This window comes from Scophthalmus maximus, chromosome 12 (genome assembly GCF_022379125.1).
Source record: "Scophthalmus maximus strain ysfricsl-2021 chromosome 12, ASM2237912v1, whole genome shotgun sequence".
Classification (NCBI taxonomy): domain Eukaryota; kingdom Metazoa; phylum Chordata; class Actinopteri; order Pleuronectiformes; family Scophthalmidae; genus Scophthalmus; species Scophthalmus maximus.
Genome location: NC_061526.1, coordinates 10033665 through 10052500, shown reverse-complemented (window position 1 = coordinate 10052500; position 18836 = coordinate 10033665). Strand labels below are relative to the sequence as shown.

Genomic DNA, 18836 nt, shown 5'->3' with positions numbered 1-18836 from the left:
CCTGCAGTTTCTTCTCAGCCAGACTGAACTTCCTGTCGACCCTGTACAGCTGCTTGTCCAGCGTTCCCTGGGCAACAGATATTATAGAACATGTTAATTATAAAGTTTCATATTTGGGATTGTCTTGTGTGCTGGATGTCTTTTATTGATGATGATGTGAGCTGGTCAGTTAATAGATTGAGCCAATGATTAATGGAGAGTTTTGATCCGTCTGTCCAGTTGCATAAATCTGAATATATAAATATAATATAATAAATGAAAAGGATTAAACATAAAACAAAATGTTGCTTCTTTCTTCTTTTTCCCTTCTGTTTTCATCCTCCCTCGATCAAAAATCAATATTGATTAGTTTAATAAGTTAATGACCAGGAAAGTCGTCAGGAAACATACGAGGGAAAAAATGTCCTGAACTCAATGTCCACAGGAACGAGCTGGAAGCTTCTCACAGGACACACACACACACACACACACACACACACACACACACACACACACACACACACACACACACACACACACACACACACACACACACACACACACACACACACACACACACACACACACACACACACACACACACACAAACACACACACACACACACACACAATGTTCACTCATTCACCAGGATTCCAGACTCGCCACTTTGTCTGAGCAGAACAATGTGACGACATGTGGGAGGAAAAACAAACGTGAGCTCTGAGCTGCAACACGTCGACGTCACAGACTCAAACGCTTTGATCAACATGAAAATTTAATAACTCAGCTTCTTCTGATTCTGACTCTGATTCCAACCACAGACGGGAACAAGCACAGGAACTTTTAACTCGAGTCGGACGGAACAATCCTCGGTCCGGTTTCCAAACAAACTTGTAGAAAAGTGTGGACTTGACGTGCATTAATGATAATGATAATAATAATAATAAGAACTGTACCTTGAGGTCCTTCATGGTGTTCTTCAGTGTCTTCATCGTGTGTCCCGAGTGTTCTCCTTCGATGGTGCAGGCGTTGCACACGCACACTTTGTCGTCCAGGCAGTAATATCTGCAGAGAACATCAGAAGATGAAGAACATCAGGACATGAGACCATCAGGACATCAGAAGATGAAGAACATCAGGACATGAGACCATCAGAACATCAGAAGATGAAGAACATCAGGACATGAGACCATCAGAACATCAGAAGATGAAGAACATCAGGACATGAGAACATCAGAACAGCAGAAGATGAAGAACATCAGGACATGAGACCATCAGAAGATGAAGAACATCAGGACATGAGACCATCAGAAGATGAAGAACATCAGGACATGAGACCATCAGAACATCAGAAGATGAAGAACATCAGGACATGAGACCATCAGAAGATGAAGAACATCAGGACATGAGACCATCAGAAGATGAAGACATCACAGACTGATTCATAAAAACACAACGATGATGATTTGATTTGTTTTGTCCACAAACCAAAGATCTTCAGTTCACTGTCGCCGAGGAGCAAAGGAACAAAATCATATTCATATTCAAGAAGATGAAATCAGAGAAGAGATTAATCGAATAGTCGCCGATTAATTTAGTCGTCGATCACTAGTAACTGTTTATTTGCTTCCACATTCGACCAATAAGACGCGGGGAGTTTGTGACCTCTGACCCTCCTACCTGTATATCTCGTCGTGCGCCGGACACTTCCTCTTCCAGAAGTCGTCGATGGGTTCCGTCAGCGGATGCTCACAGAACGCTGGCAGCTCCAGATGTGGCTTCACGTGCTCCTGGCACATGGACACCTCGCACTTCAGGCACGTCTTCACTGCAAACCTCGACTCAGCGGCGGCGGCGCCTCCATCGTGAGAAACAGACGCGGCAGAGGACGCGTCGTTGTCGCCGGCGCCGCTGACGGCCGAGGCGACGGCCGAGGGGCAGTAGTCACACAGAACGACGCACGCACTCCTGACCTGCTGCGACGACGACAGCAGCTCTCTGGATTTCAGACCCGCCGTGGCCGCGGCGGTCGCTCGGCGCCGGTGACGGTAGTCGTCTGCGATGTTGGCCAGCTTGAAGTTCTTCTGGAAGTGCGCGCCGCAGCGGTGGCTGTCGCGGCACTCGGGGCAGCGGAGGCGGCCTCGCTCCGACTGCCGCCGCAGGTGATCCAGGCAGCTCTTGCAGAAGTTGTGGCCGCAGGGCAGCAGGTAGGGGTCGCGGAACAGGTCGAGGCACACGGGACACGTGAGCTCCTCCTGCAGGACGCTGGACTCCAACCGGGCCGAGGCCATGCCGGGCCACGGGGCGGGCTGCAGCCGGACGGAGGGGGCGGGGGTCCCGTGTGTCCACGTCCAGTCACTGGAACTTTAGGGAAAAAAGAAAGAAAAGAAAGAAAAGAAAGAAATGTAATCGTTGCGTTAAGAGAATCTCAGAAACAAGCAGAAGAAGTTTAATGTTGTTGAGGAAGATGAGTAGGTGACGTCATCAACAACGAACACGTTCACTTCAATCGTCACGTCGGGAACTAAAAACGACAGATCAACGTTTCACTGACTAATAATGAAATCAATCATTGGAGTCGATCAGCTGATTTCAATCAACCAATTCAGGTTCCAACGTTTTCTTTTGGAGTTTGTTTTTTTAATCAACAAAGATAAAGCTTTTCTGCAGTCGGTACCCAGATTCCAGGTGTCCCAGGTTTCCCAGGTCTTCCAGGTGTTGCAGGTCCTCCAGGTGTTCCAGGTGTTCCAGGTGTCCCAGGTCTTCCAGGTGTTCCAGGTGTCCCAGGTGCTCCAGGTGTTCCAGGTCTTCCAGGTATTCCAGGTGTTGCAGGTCCTCCAGGTGTCCGAGGTCTTCCAGGTGTCCCAGGTGTTCCAGGTCTTCCAGGTGTCCCAGGTGCTCCAGGTGTCCCAGGTGTTCCAGGTCGTCCGGGTGCTACAGGTGTCCCAGGTGTTCCAGGTGTTCCAGGTCTTCCAGGTGTTGCAGGTCCTCCAGGTGTCCGAGGTCTTCCAGGTGTCCCAGGTCTTCCAGGTCTTCCGGGTGCTACAGGTGTCCCAGGTGTTCCAGGTCTTCCAGGTGTTGCAGGTCCTCCAGGTGTCCGAGGTCTTCCAGGTGTCCCAGGTCTTCCAGGTGTCCCAGGTCTTCCAGGTGTCCCAGGTGTCCCAGGTGTTCCAGGTCTTCCAGATCTTCCAGATCTTCCAGGTGGGCCGCTGCAGCTCTTCGCCAGTCGTCCGAACCACGGTGACGTTGTGTCTGATCGCACCAACATCAAAGCCACCTGAAGCGAGAGAACTTCCTGCCGGCCGGCCAATCAGACCAGACTGGGCGTCATCGGGGGGGGAGGGGCCTTAAAGAGACAGAGGCTGAGGGAAGAGGAGCTTCAGTGCTCGCTTCAGTGCTCACTGAACATCAGAGCATGAAAACATAACCGACGTTGACATTATGAATCTGAACATGAGCAAAATGACACCAGATCTCTAAACTTAATCATAAACTTACTAAGTCACATTCGTCTTCACGTGGACAAACTCTGCCATCGTCACGACGACAGAGCCTCTGACTCATTACACAGATAATAATATGTGGGAATCTGACTCGGCTGTTAATTAAAAACATAAAACCTTCCCTGTCAGTGAGAGAGCTCGTCTCACGGTTTGTGTTCAGGTAAAACCTCCCGTGACCTCCGGGTTGTTTACATGACCTCTGACCTCTGACCCCTGACCCCCCCCTCACATCTGATCCATCACTGATCGTTGTCCAGGTCCGTTCTAACTGTGAGGTAAAGAAGTCGTCCGAACATTTAGGACAACTGGTCAACTTCACTGATCTCCTGAGACAGACAGACAGGCAGAGAGAGAGAGAGACAGACAGACAGAGAGAGAGAGAGAGAGAGACAGGCAGAGAGAGAGAGAGGCAGACAGACACAGAGAGAGAGAGACAGACAGACAGACAGTCAGACAGGTAGAGAGAGACAGACAGTCAGACAGAAAGACAGACACAGAGACAGACAGGTAGAGACAGACAGACAGACAGACAGACAGACAGGCAGACAGAGAGACAGAAGGACAGACAGACAGACACAGAGACAGACAGACAGACAGGTAGAGAGAGACAGACAGACAGACACTGAGACAGACAGACAGACAGACAGAGAGACAGACAGCTTGTTCTCTCTACCTACCTTGATAATATCCGGGTCTCTGGCGCCGGTTCACCTGTCGCTCTGCGGCTCCGGACGTCGAGCCGTCTCCTTCCGGTCCCGGTCCCGGTCCCCTCGTGTGTCCACTGTCCCGGGACACGCGTCAGTCGTCGGACTGTCGGTTCCGTCGTGTTTCTGTCGGTGGACGGTTCACGCGACGACGCACGCGCGCAGCGTCGGTTTCGCTGAGGCTGCTGGGATGATGCGGGGGAAATGCTGCGTTCGCGGATCCTGGGAAATTCCCGCGGCTGCGCCACGTTCACAGTAAATGGTTAATATGATGAATATTATGGATTAAAATCATTTTTTAGAGACAAGGAGGTCGAAGAGTTTGACGTCGTCAGCAAATCAGAAAAAACAAAAGAAAAAAATAAAATATTTTGAAATATTCTGCAGTGTTTTGTGTTTTCGAGTTTATTAATGTATCTTTTTGGTTTTGTTATGTTATTGTTTGTTTTTTTAAAATGTGTTTGCACTTTTTTATAAACTGTTTTCGTTAATGTGTTTTATACATTTTAAAATGTGTTTGTTCAGTTTTATCGTGTTTCTGAGTTGATTTTTCTGTTTTGTGTTTTGGACCGAATGAAAAATGACTTCTTATGGTAATAACCACACAGCAGATATGAAATAGCTCCCTTCATTGCCACAGATGTCAAGTTAAGTCATAATAACAATAACAATACAATTCAATATCAATCAATTCAATAATATTTCTAACAGCACATGAAGGCAGCAAACATCAATATTTGATTTGACATCAACTTTATTTGAAAGCAAATTATCCCATTGAAAGTTTTCATGTTTTGCCAAAATGCATACATTACATTTTCTTTGAACATATTGAATGATTTAAGGTAGATATGCACATTCAAATAATTATAACAACAAGAAATAACATAAAAACTGTCACCACTGGCATTCTTCAACTGGATTTTATAATATCCACACATCAGAACTCAAAACCATCCACCGTCACAACAACTGATAATTCACAATAAGGAGTCATATATTGCATTAAAAAATACGTCGAAAAAATCCATAGTTTGGGTGTTTTTGGTAAACTTTGACCTATTTTTTGTGATTCCAAATTTTTCTCTCTTCAAAAAGCAATAATTTTAAGTGACATGGCTCAAAGGATAACAATGGTGGTCGGTCGGTCTTTCTGTTTGTCTGTCGGTGCGTCTGTCTGTTGATCTGTCCGTCTGTCGATCTGTCCGTCTGTCGATCTGTCCGTCTGTCGTGCAAACTCAGATATCTACTGTTGCCTCATGGCCTTGGTGTCCAGCCAGTGAGTTTTCCTCACTAGTCACTGTAACTTGAGGACGTCCCACTGGGAAGACGACAGGGCCCTGAATGGTGAAGCCAAGATAGAAAAGCGGGGGCCTCAACACTGCAGCATCCAGTATTTTATTCTCTCCAGGACAAATGCACACTTCCTGTTCTTCCTGCTCCTGTAGCCTCACGGGAGATTGGCACTCGACCGGGAGAAGGATTTCTTGGATTTCTGGTAACTGCCACACTTCACCTTTGATCCACATGTCAGCAATCCGGACAGATTTCTTTGTATTTATGTCTTCTTGTTCACCAGCCAGCTCGACATCCACCTTTTCTTCCACAACTGCATCCAGCCTTGACTTGTGAACCCATTTGCTCAGTCCAGAACCCTTTCCCAGAAAAAACAGAGGCAAAAGGTGACGGCCACGAAGGTACTTGGCATATTTAGCTCGCTCAAACGCTTTCTTCATCAATGTGACATACTGCTGCAGGTCACAGTCGAACATGAGGTCAAGAGGCAGTTGTGTAGCATCGCCCTGCAGCGCAGGAGGCTTCTCCTCAGGCCACAACAACAGCAGAACCAAGAGGTAGAACCCAGGGCTTCTGTGGCTCCTTTCTATGCCCAAGAATCTCTGAATTATAGTTTTCAGTTCTCTCACCGACGTGAGTTGAGGAGAATCAGGCATCTTGTTGCTCAGGACGATGTTGGAGAGGATGTACCTCTCTGCCACTTTGACATCGTCAACATTTTCCTCGTAGGTGGTTTTCAAAACACCTCGGATTTCCTCTAAATCAGACACGGTTTTCTCAGCCTCCAGAAACTCAGCACGTCTTTCCTTTGACGTGAAAAGGCCATGATCGAGACAGACCAGAAGGCCTGGGAAGCTGGTGGATTCAGCTGCTGGTATTGTTGTGTAGTGTTTGTAGCAATATGCAACATCCTTCCAGAAGAAAGGTGGCTCTAACGTTTTCATGTCGGGCCTGGAAAAGCCTAGGTACCACTCAAAAAACTCAAACTTAGCTTCAACTTCCATCTTCTTGTTTTGGATCAAACTCTTGCGTTGCTGTTGACTGAGCTTCTCAAACGTGATCTTTGCCACTTGAAGGAAACCGAAAAGGCCTCTGTTGTTGAAAGTATCTGAAGTGCTGCCAGTATCTGCTGTGGCTGTTTTTGAGCTCTCTTCTTCCTCCGCTTTCCTCTCCACATCTTTAAACGCTTCGAAGGCTTTGTCTGCGATGTTCATGATATTCTCAAATCCCTCTGTCTTCAACAAACGATGCTTATGAATCTGCCCGAGAGTGTCGGCAAAATAGGAGTTGAGTGGATCTCTTTCAATGGCTTTGTTTGCCCATTTTATAGCATATCCATAGTGAGGTGGATTTCTTGCAATGTAATTGAGACGGGCAACGACTTGAGGGAAAACTGGGCTGAGTCCGAATTTATCTGATGCAGTTCTCAAGACAGATAGAGCTTTGTAAAAACCCTCATGCTTCTTTATATCTTCAATCAACCTTGAGAACTTATCTTTAACCTTCTCTCCCATTTCTCTCTTTGTCAGCAAATCTTTGATGAACCGGATTAAATGTGGTTCAATCTGATCTCCACAAAGAGACGACATCAGGTTCCTCGCTGTAGCACTCCTGGAAATCCCCAAATCGTTTAGTAGCACTACACATTCCGGTGCCAGTTTTTGGTGAATCTTACACTTGGGTCCAGATTTGCTGATGAAGTCGATGAAAGGCTTCATCCTCTCCTCAAAGGGGGGGCCTCCATGGATGGGATCCGGTGGTCCGAGGATCTGCTGGCACTCAGACTCCAGGAGGTAGGACCCAGGAACATACGCGCTCAGCAACGCCAACATAGAGAACAGCTGCGTGTTGGTGGACTCTGGGTTTTCTATCACATATTGTGAAACCTTTTGAATTTTTGGGTTTATGATACATTCCACTTCTGACACCTCGTCAGGACCATCGTCAGAGGTTTCATCGCTGCGGTCCGAGGCCACAGAGTCTGTTGACGTGATGCATGACATTATGTTGTTTTTATCTTTTTGTGAAGCACTTCTGCCTCAAACAGGAAGTACAGCAGCAGTCAAATACCTGAAGAGGTGATAAAAACAGTCTGTATTAATAATGTTAAATGTATATTTACTTATATATACATCCTTTTGTGATCATTCTATAATAAATCATCTTTAAAGAAAACCACTTTCTAACAAGGCTCAAAGGATGACAATGGTCAGTCTATTAATTTCATAAAGTGACACCAACAGGTCAAACGATTCATTGTTACAATATTTTAGTCTTGACTGTTCCCATCTGCCTCGGCCCTAACCAGAGCATGCTAACATGCTAAACTAAGACAATGAACATGTTAGCATGTGGAAATTACTTAATTCACATTTGTGATGTCAGAGTTTACTGGTTATTCCAGCTGAGTCATGACTAATGAACATTTCTAATTGCCTGCCAGCAAAGTTTTACTCTACAGAAGTTCTTGATTGATCCATAAGGAATTATTGATTAAACTAAACTTTTTACTAATTGTAATAAACAAACGTTTAATAAACATTATTAAAGTTAGTAACAACTGATAAACCCTTTAATGGCGAATTATTATTAGAAAATGTAATATTGGGTGTCTCATGTTTACTTTTGATTAATAATAAATAATAATGAATGTAATATTGGTCACTGACCTGCACCAAGAGTTGCACAACAATATAAAATGAAATACGACTAAATTAAATGAATACATTAATCAAAAAAATACATTTAGACACACCTTTTTAGGAATTGTCATTTTTCATCAAAAAGAGTTAAGTGATTAATAACAGCCACAATTAAATTAGATTAAAAGAGAAAGCCTCATTCTTACAGTATTAAATATCAAATATAGCTGAACTCCTGATCAGAAAACATCAATAAACGAGTGTTGATGTGGATCTTGTTACCTGTTTGAGTCCCAGCAGGTGTGTGTCTGACTCAAGAGTCCGAGGATGTTAATTATACACATTTTGGAGACACGCCCTCTGAATACCGTACATTGTTGTGTTTTGGATATGGCACAAACCCATTGTGCGGAATTTAATGCTTCCTGGTGATTCCACATTTTAATGACTCCTGTCGTGAGGGTGTGAGTAAAACTAGCTTGGCTACTTGGAGAATGTCGAAATGCAACTGAACATTTACGCAGAAATGGAAGTGATGTCATTGTTGATACTAAATGATTTCCCTATAAACAGCCCTGTTTACAGGAAATTGTTTGAATCCAAAACAACATATCTTTCAAAAAAAAATTATAATCAAGCATTATGATTTTTGTTTGTGAAATATTTGGAGTAAATGTCATTGAGAACATTTTGACCGATCATGAAATAGTTTGAACGTTTTGTAAATAGCAAGTTGAATCATGTGATGAGACTGTAACTGACACAAATGTCTGGATTATGGATTTCATCTACAGCGTTTCTTCCAAGAAGGCCAGAAGGAAGCCGGTGCTGTAAGGATACGTTCATTTATTTAAATCTTCTAAAAGTACATACTTTGTGTATACGGCATGTACATAAGACATTCAGAATAGTACAGTCAGAATAACAAATATAACTTCAAAGTGATATATGCTGTGTGGTTGTACAGTAGGTGGCCTGAGGACGCAGCCAGTGCACATGTACAGTTTGTGGGTTGTGGTCTGTGATGAGTTTGTGTCCAGGTCCTCTGACGTGATGAGCGCCATATTTAACATCCTGTGACAAGGAAAAAAGAAGATTTTGGAAAATTACTTGATTAGATTAGCACAAAAAATAACTTTTACTAAATGAAAGCTGGTTAGATTTTAGAATAAGGCGCAAGACAATCTTTGTCCAGACGAAAAGTGACATTTTCCTTGTCCAAACATTGACTTGATGTTCCCTGTTCACACTATGGATATGAAAGTTAGTTTTTTACATTTGCACAATGATAGTCTGTGCGTACATGTAGATTATGTAACATTAATCTACGAACATCCACTATTACCCAGCGCTTCTACAGTATTTGATGACAAGACTAAAAAAGGTCTTCAAATCCCTGGAGGCTCAGTTGTTTGTGTCTATATCAAAAACTAGTTATGATCACTGACTTGTTTGTTTGCTCTTCATTTGGTGATTAATGTTTTTAAAACACTTTTTATTAAAATAGTTTTGGGATTTTAGATAATTTGCTTTCTGGCAGAGGATAATGATAAAGATTTAAACTTCTCTCACGTCTGAACGCTAAAAAGAATAAGCAAGATTCAACAGGTAGTATTAGAATAAATATCTATAAATATCTATAATATGTAATATGAGCTTTAGAGATGCTAACAGGAGGCCAGACTAGCTGTTTCCCCTGCTTTACAGCCTTTTTGCTAAGCTAAGCCAATCTTTGGATAGTGTTGTTCGCCCTCACCCGTTGCCTTGGCGACGACCAACTGCGTCTGACGGTGGAAGACGAGTCCGCCGTCGTCCCGTCGCCAGCTGAGGTTAAAATCCGTCACGCTCAGCAGCCTCAGGCCGGTTTCCAACTGCGGAGAAACATCGGATTTACAAACGTCTTTTCTCTCGGACCTGCAGCCTCACGTCCAGAAACAACTTCCCTTCCTGTCGTATATGCAGCAACCTTTCAGGCTAAAATACAACATGTAATAGTTACAATATGATGAATATTTTCCTACATACACAGAATTGTTCGCATTTTATAATCAAGCTGATAGAAGTGGTAACTAATGGTTCCACTTTTAGTTTCTCTTTTTCAAGTTCATCAATTCAACTTTCCAACCTTTTTTAAAAGAGTGTCACTGATTCTGGATTCAGTCAGATCCACATCGGAGCGCAGCTTCATCCTGACGAGCGTCTTCTTCACTTTGAGACCTGCGGCGTCACGACACAATCACAGCGTCACTGATCGTTGTATTGACCCTGAACCCCACAACTGCTCTTGTCCAATCATTCGGTATAAAACTGTGACAGTGATTGTAATTATTTAGTTTACCGTGAGTCACACATTTCCATCACCTGAGAATATTAATATATATATATATCATCAACCCTCAAAATCTTTTCTGTGAGCAGCACTTTCACACTTTCAGCTGAAAACATTGTCGTCTTGACTGACGACTGATTAAAGTGTTCAAATATTCATCTGGGATTCCCCGTTGCTTTGTGAACTATAGCAACGAGCTTTTCAAGCTGCAGGAACTGATTTTCAGTTTATCATTCTTCCCATACTTAAAGCCCCAGTGTCTAATTTTCTGGCGCCATCTGGTGGTAAAGTTGCAAACTGCAACCAACTGAGCGACCAACAGGGGACACTTTATGGTGTCGCACCGCTGATTCCATTTCCTGTTTCCGGCAGCGTCTGAAAATTCAACGTGAACGCGACGTATTCTGGACGTTTAGTTCAACAACCGTATTCAACACGACGTAGAAACATGAGACTCACACGGAGGTCGGTCCACCTCATGGAGCTATATTTAACTCATATATGAACACAGAGTTATGGACAATATATCACATTTCAGTCCTTCTGAATATGACACACTGTAGCTTTAATTTTTTTGGATGAGCAATCAATGCTGAAGAGGGTGTTGCTAAAATTCCGTTGTGCTCAACCGACGCCTGAATAGAAACCTCGTAGCTAGCAAGTCTTAATTTAAGCTCACCGCCCTGACAGACGAACGAGGTCCTCTGGTCACACTCAGCTCGGACCCAGTGTCCCTGCCGGGCCACCGCCACAGAGGCACAGTCTCCACGATGATCCGAGCCTTTCAGCCAGGACCTGAAGGAGGTGTCGCTTCCGTCCGACCACATCCAGTTGTCTCGGAACAAACCCATCCACACTTTGTTAGGAAGCCACAAAAGGCCTGTCCATGTTCTGGCCAAATTGGCGATCTCTGAATTGGCCTCCTCGGTCCTGACGTAGGCCAAGTCGTGGTGCTTACTTCTGCACAGCTCCAGACTGTCGACCCAGGACCTCTTCTCTGAGTAATACACAAACCGCTCCTTGCCATCCTCTCGACCTATGAAGACATTGAATTGGCCTTGAAGTTAGAAGCAAGAGAAAAGGGAAGAGGGAAGCATGGTTTTCTCATCTTTCCGTCTGTTATGCCTTTGATTATCGTGCTGTTTTCTCATTCATGCTAAACACAAAGTACATCTGGATCTGTTGAGTCATTGGTTGTGAGGAAACCAAATAAACTTGGTTGAGCTGTCCATGGATCATTGATCCTGATAGGAACAGGAATGTCTGCGCCACAATTCAAGTTAACCTTTCCAATAGTTTTTACTCAGACTCACAGGTGTCAACCTCATGGTGGCGCTAGAGGAAACACCAAAGGCAGCGCTGTAAGGTAACATGCATGTCTTTACCCACAACACCAGGTAGCAAGTCAGCTGTTCATCAGCTGATCGTGCTTTGAAATACAAATCCCCCTTTTATTCCTCGTCTGACACGGTTTCTTTAAACATCTGGATTTTACTCACGTTCATAACACACAAAGTTGCTCTTCACTTCACACGACACGTCGTTCCACGTCACGTCAAACTCTCCGCACTGCTCGTCCCCTCCCGAATTGTTTGGTTCTCCGTCGAGCCACTTGGTGAAGTGCGCCGTGCCGCTGCCATCGGACCACATCCACCTGTCGCCGCCTGCTCTGCGAAGCCCGATCCAGGTGTGGGTCACGCGGCTGCCCAGCGCGTCCACCAGCCGCCTCCCGTCGTCCATGTTGTTCACGGTGGCCAGGTCGGTGTACTTCACTCTGCAGAAGCTCCGAGCATCCGACCAGGTCCGGGAGCCGTCCATCAGGTGGTACTGCTGCGGGACTGAAATACGAATGTGCAGAGGCGAAGACGTGTCCTGACCAAACCAGAACTGTGAAACTTTCATTTCAAAGAATAATAAATGAAACAAAAGCAACTCGATGATGAAATGATTGTCTTTTGGGACTTCTGGGACTCGGCAACAACCCGATGACGCTCATACAAAGATCCAACAGGAAGCAACAAGATGAGGATTTGCTGTGAACCGTTATTTTAGAGCTGGAGGTGCTTCACTGTAGTTTGTTCATTTATTTTAATTGTTAATAATAATAATAATAATAGGAGGTATTTGTCCTGAACAGGTACTTACTCTGCTGAGCAGTGATCCTCTGTACTAAGAGGAGAATCCCTGTTAAAAAGAAAACATGTTATTTTCATCTTTTGGCATCTGTCAAACAGTTTTTAAAACCTGCTGCTGGAAGACAAGTATTCATTTTGCTCACCAGTGAGGGGGAGAGCACTTTGTAGCCACAACATTTGTCTGTGTGTGAAGAATGAAACTCACATCAAGGTCTGCTCTCATTGGTCCGTGTTACAGCGTTTCACGGAAAGACAATCAGACAATAACTTCAAATAATGAAAAAATGAGTGATTTGTGTGATCCAATATTTCACTGAACAGAAAAGGTGTCTTACCTCTCCCGACGTCGAAGAGCGTCAACAAACAAATCCGTTTCGGAGGCGGGTCGTATGTTCGGAGCACACATGGAAATAATTCTTTTTTTTCTGTCAATTTTTCTTTTCGTTTCATGCAAATGGACGAGAGGTGAGGAAGGGAACACCAGCAGATTTGTTTAGGCGGTCCGGACGTTACACAAGATCATTTGTTTGTGTCGGCGGTGGAGCTTGCTCCTTCCCAAAAGATCAATCAAACATAAAATTACTTTACATTACATAACAATTTGATAAAAAATGATCCTTAAAATCAGTCCTGAGGTTTGGTCAAATCAATCAAAAGTGGTTTGTGGTAAGAAATCAGCATATACATATATATATATATATATATTCATAGTGTATATAGTAATATTTTATTTATCACAGCAGGTGTTTTCTCTTCATTGTTGTCAGATTTATTAATGATCTGGAAGAAAAACATTTCTAGTTATTATTTTCATTAGTTTATAGACTACACATCCCATAAAGCATTGCGTATAACATATTGTGTATTAGATCGCTTTTGAATTCCTGCATGGCAACTCGTGGTGTTTTACAACTAACTCATTGTTAAAGCTCCAGTGTGTTATATTCAGAAGAAGTTATTCACAGAAGTTGAATATATTGTCCATAACATATATCAGTTAAATCTAGTCACATGAGGTGGACCGACCTCCGTGTGAGTCTCCATGTTTGTACGTCGTGTTGAATACGCTTGTTGAACTAAACGCTCCAGAATATGTCACGCTCACGTTGAATTTTCCGATTCTGGAAATGGAATCAGCAGGTGCGCCGCCATAAAGTGTCCCCTGTCGGTCGCTCAGTTGGTTACAGAAATCACACACTGGGGCTTTAAGTCATGATTTATGATACAGTATATTATATTTATATATCATACATTTTGTCATTATGAAATGGCAGATTACAAAATTAGTAGTTTGCAGTTCCTGATTGGGATGAATACAGCATGAGCGCCCCTCTGATGCTTTTCATTCGCCTTCTGCTGTCGTGATCATTTCTATCACCACTAGAGGTCGCCAGAAAATAAATGATAGAATTATGGCCCATAGCGATTTACAACCTGTTGTTGTTTTCTTTTACAGGACAGTCTGTCCGAAGTTTTTATAGTATTATTATATTTGGACTTTATAGTGGTTTAACAGTTTCCCTTTAAATATGCAAATTCTTCCTCTTTGGATATTGTATGTTGGAAAAAGTGTGATATCTTTGATTTTATTGTTTTGATTCATTTTCTCATAACCAGCAAAATTCAAATTGTTTTTATTGTTCATGATTTTACCCTTTGACGAGCTGTTTACTGACACTCAACATGAACTGGTTGTTATCTACTTACATGAATCAATGTGCTTCAAACCAAACATTAAAGAACAAGCAAGACATCTTTCATAAACCAACTTGATTGATAGATTTGTTTTTCTCATGATGTGAACGCTCTGAAAGGAAGCAGCGCTTACGTCCGTGAGGAATCACCATCAAGCCAAAGACACAAAGAGAGGATCATAGTTTAACAGCTTCTCAAAGATCTACAGTATCATTCATTTACATGTAATCAGAAGAACATTTGGGTTCACAACTAATAACCACCACCAACATATCACTCATGTATAATTGTAACAGGTTAAACTATCAGTCATTTCTAAATTCTCCATTTTGCTGTTTGATGAACACAAAGAGCAGAATGTGAAGATTCACAATGTGTCCCCACGGTGTTCGTGGGTTTTTATTTGATACAGATGAAATTCAACTTCTCATCGTCGTCTCTCTGGAACCACATGTGGCCTCCTCCCATCTCCATGGCGGCCGATGCGTAACAGCTCCTAGACTTTTGCTCGTAGTCGGAGTCCCACCTGTTGTAGGAGAATCGTTCACCAGTGACCCAGAACCACAGATACCTAGTGTTGTAGCGCAGTCCGAGCCAGACGTGGTCCGTGTCGGCCATCTTGGCTCGCGCTGCGATCAACTCCAGCTGGCGAGCGTCGGTGATGGAGACCAGGTCTTCGTAGTTCTCTCTGCAGTAGATCCAGGCGTCCTCCCAGGTCTTATTCTCTCTGATCAGGATCATTCCATCTGTCAAGAACAAACACAGCCTCCAATGAGGATTTTCATCAATCACAAATTCAAGGCTCAGTTCGCTGCTCGTCCGACTTTGCCTCTAAGAACCACTGATGTTTGAGTGAAGCAGTTCCATCAGATCTGGTCACATCATCATTCAGCTCTTTTATCACATCGTGGAATCACAGTAGGAAAAGGTGCAGTGCAGAGAGAATCCACCTGATAAATACTGTACATCCACCTCTCACGTGACGTCAACACACGGTTCAGTTTACATTCACACTGTGGATCAATGGATGATCCCTGTGAACTGGGTCGGATCTTCAGACTGTCTCCGCTGCTCTGAGAAAGTGAAGCTCTAGATCTTTGAAGAACTCACCGTCATAGCAGAAGAAGGGTTTTGTTTCTCCACAATCAGCAGATTTCCACTTCTTTAAGCCTGTCAACTGAATCGAGGCACATTTCTCGCCCTCTGTCTCGTCTTGATCTGACTCCCAGTTTCTGAAGTTGAATCTTTTTTCACTCGACCACCTCCACTTGTCTCTGAACAGGCCGATCCACATCTTCTTCTGACTCTCTGTCACTGTGAATTCTTCTAACTGTTTGATTCCACTGATCAGGTCTCTGTTCTTCTCTCTACAGTGGATCTGAGCCTCTCTCCACTTCTTCTCCTCATGAATGATATGACAGTTTTGTTTTCCTGCAGAATAAACAGACGAACAAGCTTCATGAGAAAAACACATTTTACAAGTTGAACAGAAAACTCACATTTGTTTCTCGCAGGTGAAACAATGATGTGAATTGAGTTGACGTGACTCCACTGCACTTTCACCGACACACAATGTGTGTGTGGTGTAACAAGGTACTTTCATATCATTTACAAATAAATCCTCTGTACTTTATAGAAATTCATACGTTCATAAGAAAAAACAGGTGGAATTTAACAGAACATTTCATTTACTGTTAATAATGTTTTAATCATGTCAAGTTCTTTTTCATATTTCATATGAATGAATGAAGAAAACTATCATCAGACTGGATGATATGCTGAAGTCATGAGACGTATTCTCACCATCGCAGCAGACAAATTCATTTTTTTTGTCACATTTCAGATCTATCCATTTCTTATCCCTCGTAATGATGACACAATTCTCTTGCTGTCCCCCGTCATTAGGCTCGTCAGTGTCCCATCGTGTGTCGTCTTCATGGAACGTCTCCTCTGGCAGAGACCAGTGCCACTGCCTGGTGGATGGTTGGTGGTGGTACAGTCCAATCCAGGCTTCAGGTTCATCCATGTTCCCTGCAGACTGATGGAGTCTCTTCTCATCTGGACCGTTGAACAGTATGGCCAGGTCTGTATGGTTTGTTCTACAGTACATCTGAGCATCCTTCCATCTCATCTTCTCTTTAATAAATGTGTACTTATAGATGTGACACGTGGAGACAAGACACTGACCTACAGACAGAAAAACATGTATTTAGTATTGATGCTGATGAAGAAGCAAGAATCTGATGATGGAACTTAAATCAGGAGCAGGTCACAGCGACTGTACATTCACAAGACAGACACAAAATGGACGTAGTCACCACATCTGGAAAGTGTGTGAAGCCTGTGTTCTGTGTCCTGACCAGCAGGGGGCGACTCTCTGAGAACGTGACTTGATTCTTAACGTCAGTGAAACATTTTCCTGAGGAGTTTATGGTTCAAGTCTTCTTCAACACATGATGTTCATTTGTACGTTATGGTTCAGTTACAGTCACATGGACCATGAAGCACTGGATGTGTTGGGGGCGTGGCCACCATGTGATTGACAGCTGGTCGCAGGTGAGGCCACGCCCCCCCCCCCCTGCTTGCTCCACTACAATTCTGCCCAAAGACATCAGCACTACATTTACATGTGACAACAAACCTCTGACTCATGGTTCAGATTCTCCTTCACAAACTTTAAACATTTGACGACGGACTTTGATTCGGACACGGAGACATTAGCCCTCAGCACAAACAAACAAAGGTTCATTCACTACGACCTGTAATTATTCATCATACTTTGACACTTCATTGTGTATCACCTGTACTTTGACAGGGACGTGGATGAAGACGTACCCGTCACAGTGAGCAGGAACAGAGCCCACCGCATCGCTGCGTGTCCGATGAGATCCTCAGCACTCTGTGAAGCAAACAAGACATTAACATCTGTGAAGGTCACAAACAAACCAGATCCCAAACCGGCACGCGAGCGTCTGCTTCTTGTTGTGGAAATATTCATGACAGAAGGAAGACGTTGGAAAACCTAGATGATTCCTTCCCTCCGCCGAGGAGGCCACGTGATTGGTTCATCTCTCTGTCTGTCTGTTGACTCAGAAAGTTTTGACCACCGACAGGTCTCGAGCGTCTGGATCCGGGAATGTGTCGAAGGATGAAGACAGAGTTGCGTCTTCACTAATTCGTCACGTTTCAAAAACACGTAGGTCAGATGGAGATGGGAGGAAACAGCCGAACCTGTCGGTGTGATCCTTCAGAATAAAACAATCCAATAAAAGAACAACTGCATGAAGACGTGAACTCTGACCGACTGTGATTCAATGTCCTGGCTGCTGGTTTTGCTGCACTGATCAGAGGTGAGACGCCACAAGAGGCAACAGAACCTGAGAAATGTCTCCAGACAATTCAACCGGGACACTCGGGGTCATCACCTCCCGACGCTGAACCAAACCTGAGCTGACGTCTTTATTACAACAAGGACGTGAACTGACGTGTTCACACCCTCAGCTGTCTGTTCTCACGTCCACTAGTCGTCAATAGTTACAATCAATATGAAATGTTAGTGACACACACACACACACACACACACACTTACATGTGTTGAATTCTTCTGTCTTCTCTCTGTGATGCTGACGAAGGCTCCTCATCCTCATCAGGAACACGGGCTCTTGTAGTCGCCTGATGCCTCATTTGAAAACCACAGCAGTTACAAAGAGAAGATTTACATGACACGGAAAACACACACACACACACACACACACACACACACACACACACACACACACACACACACACACACACACACATGAACACACACACACACACACACACTCACACACACACACACACACACACACACACACACACACACACACACACACACACACACACACACACACACACACACACACACATGAACACACACACACACACATGAACACACACACACACACACACACACACACAAACACACACATGAACACACACATGAACACACACATGAACACACACACACACACACACACACACACACACACACACACACACACACACACACACACACACACACACACACACACACACACACACACACACACACACACACACACACACACACACACACTAAAGGTGTCAAACTAACAATAAAGTGGTGCAGGTTTGACATTGTGGTATTTGACCTCACATTTTAAAAGTGACAGAAAATATCTTTGTGTGTGTGTGTGTGTGTGTGTGTGTGTGTGTGTTTGTTGATAGTAGTGATATATTAAGACGTGTGTGTGTTAAACCCTCGAACTTGTTTGACATAATTTGACCCTCAGGTGAAACTCGTTGGGGAAACTTGCTCTCGGGTTTTGGACAAATTGAAACTTTGACAGGACGAAGCCACAGGTGAAGTTTTTAAATTCAGTTATTACAATTCATCCAGACGTATGAACAATGTATTTGGTAAATGTCAACACATTCCAGGACGACGCAGGCAGCTGTGGACTTGATGTCATCATTTTGAATATTAAAATTCAGAGGATCAGGACGTGTTTTAGTGAAGAGAGATCCACTG

General features: G+C 43.8%; 5 protein-coding genes across 8 annotated transcripts in view; 1 reads left to right on the top strand and 4 right to left on the bottom strand.

Annotated features, from left to right (window-relative positions):
* The window catches only part of zgc:92594 (uncharacterized protein LOC436996 homolog), an 8163-nt gene extending 3772 nt beyond the window's left edge, over positions 1-4391 (bottom strand). Inside the window, exons 1-4 of one of the 4 annotated variants that reach the window (XM_047336116.1) lie at positions 4161-4391; positions 1661-2344; positions 937-1045; positions 1-67 (exon numbers count right to left, since the gene is read on the bottom strand). The exon at positions 1-67 is cut by the window's left edge and continues 29 nt beyond it. In XM_047336116.1, the coding sequence (XP_047192072.1) occupies positions 1-67; positions 937-1045; positions 1661-2271 (787 nt within the window). In that variant the 5' untranslated portion in view covers positions 2272-2344; positions 4161-4391. Of the gene's footprint in view, positions 68-936; positions 1046-1660; positions 2345-2657; positions 2792-4160 lie in introns of those variants that run through there. The other 3 variants (XM_035618064.2, XM_035618043.2, XM_035618054.2) reach the window with 3 other exon arrangements.
* LOC124850863 (collagen alpha-2(IV) chain-like) lies at positions 2448-3261 on the top strand. The gene is made up of 4 exons (XM_047336362.1): positions 2448-2451; positions 2651-2839; positions 2885-3127; positions 3173-3261. The coding sequence occupies exons 1-4, from the start codon at positions 2448-2450 to the stop codon at positions 3259-3261; spliced, it is 525 nt and encodes a 174-aa protein (XP_047192318.1).
* Positions 4392-4923: 532 nt separating the features above from the next.
* sb:cb1081 (sterile alpha motif domain-containing protein 9-like) lies at positions 4924-8520 on the bottom strand. The gene is made up of 2 exons (XM_035617957.2): positions 8408-8520; positions 4924-7553 (listed from the first exon to the last, which is right to left on the bottom strand). Exon 2 carries the CDS (start codon positions 7484-7486, stop codon positions 5426-5428), a length of 2061 nt encoding a protein of 686 aa, XP_035473850.2. The 5' UTR covers positions 7487-7553; positions 8408-8520; the 3' UTR covers positions 4924-5425.
* Positions 8521-8990: 470 nt separating this feature from the next.
* On the bottom strand, positions 8991-12920 carry LOC118290444 (macrophage mannose receptor 1-like). Its single transcript, XM_035618135.2, has 7 exons — positions 12733-12920; positions 12600-12638; positions 11954-12292; positions 11134-11490; positions 10251-10342; positions 9882-9996; positions 8991-9199 (listed from the first exon to the last, which is right to left on the bottom strand). The coding sequence occupies exons 1-7, from the start codon at positions 12764-12766 to the stop codon at positions 9192-9194; spliced, it is 984 nt and encodes a 327-aa protein (XP_035474028.1). The 5' UTR covers positions 12767-12920; the 3' UTR covers positions 8991-9191.
* Positions 12921-14207: 1287 nt separating this feature from the next.
* Positions 14208-18008, bottom strand: LOC118290438 (secretory phospholipase A2 receptor-like). The gene is made up of 5 exons (XM_035618123.2): positions 17874-18008; positions 17120-17183; positions 16088-16471; positions 15395-15715; positions 14208-15030 (listed from the first exon to the last, which is right to left on the bottom strand). The coding sequence occupies exons 2-5, from the start codon at positions 17151-17153 to the stop codon at positions 14684-14686; spliced, it is 1086 nt and encodes a 361-aa protein (XP_035474016.2). The 5' UTR covers positions 17154-17183; positions 17874-18008; the 3' UTR covers positions 14208-14683.
* Between the last annotated feature and the right edge of the window lie 828 nt (positions 18009-18836).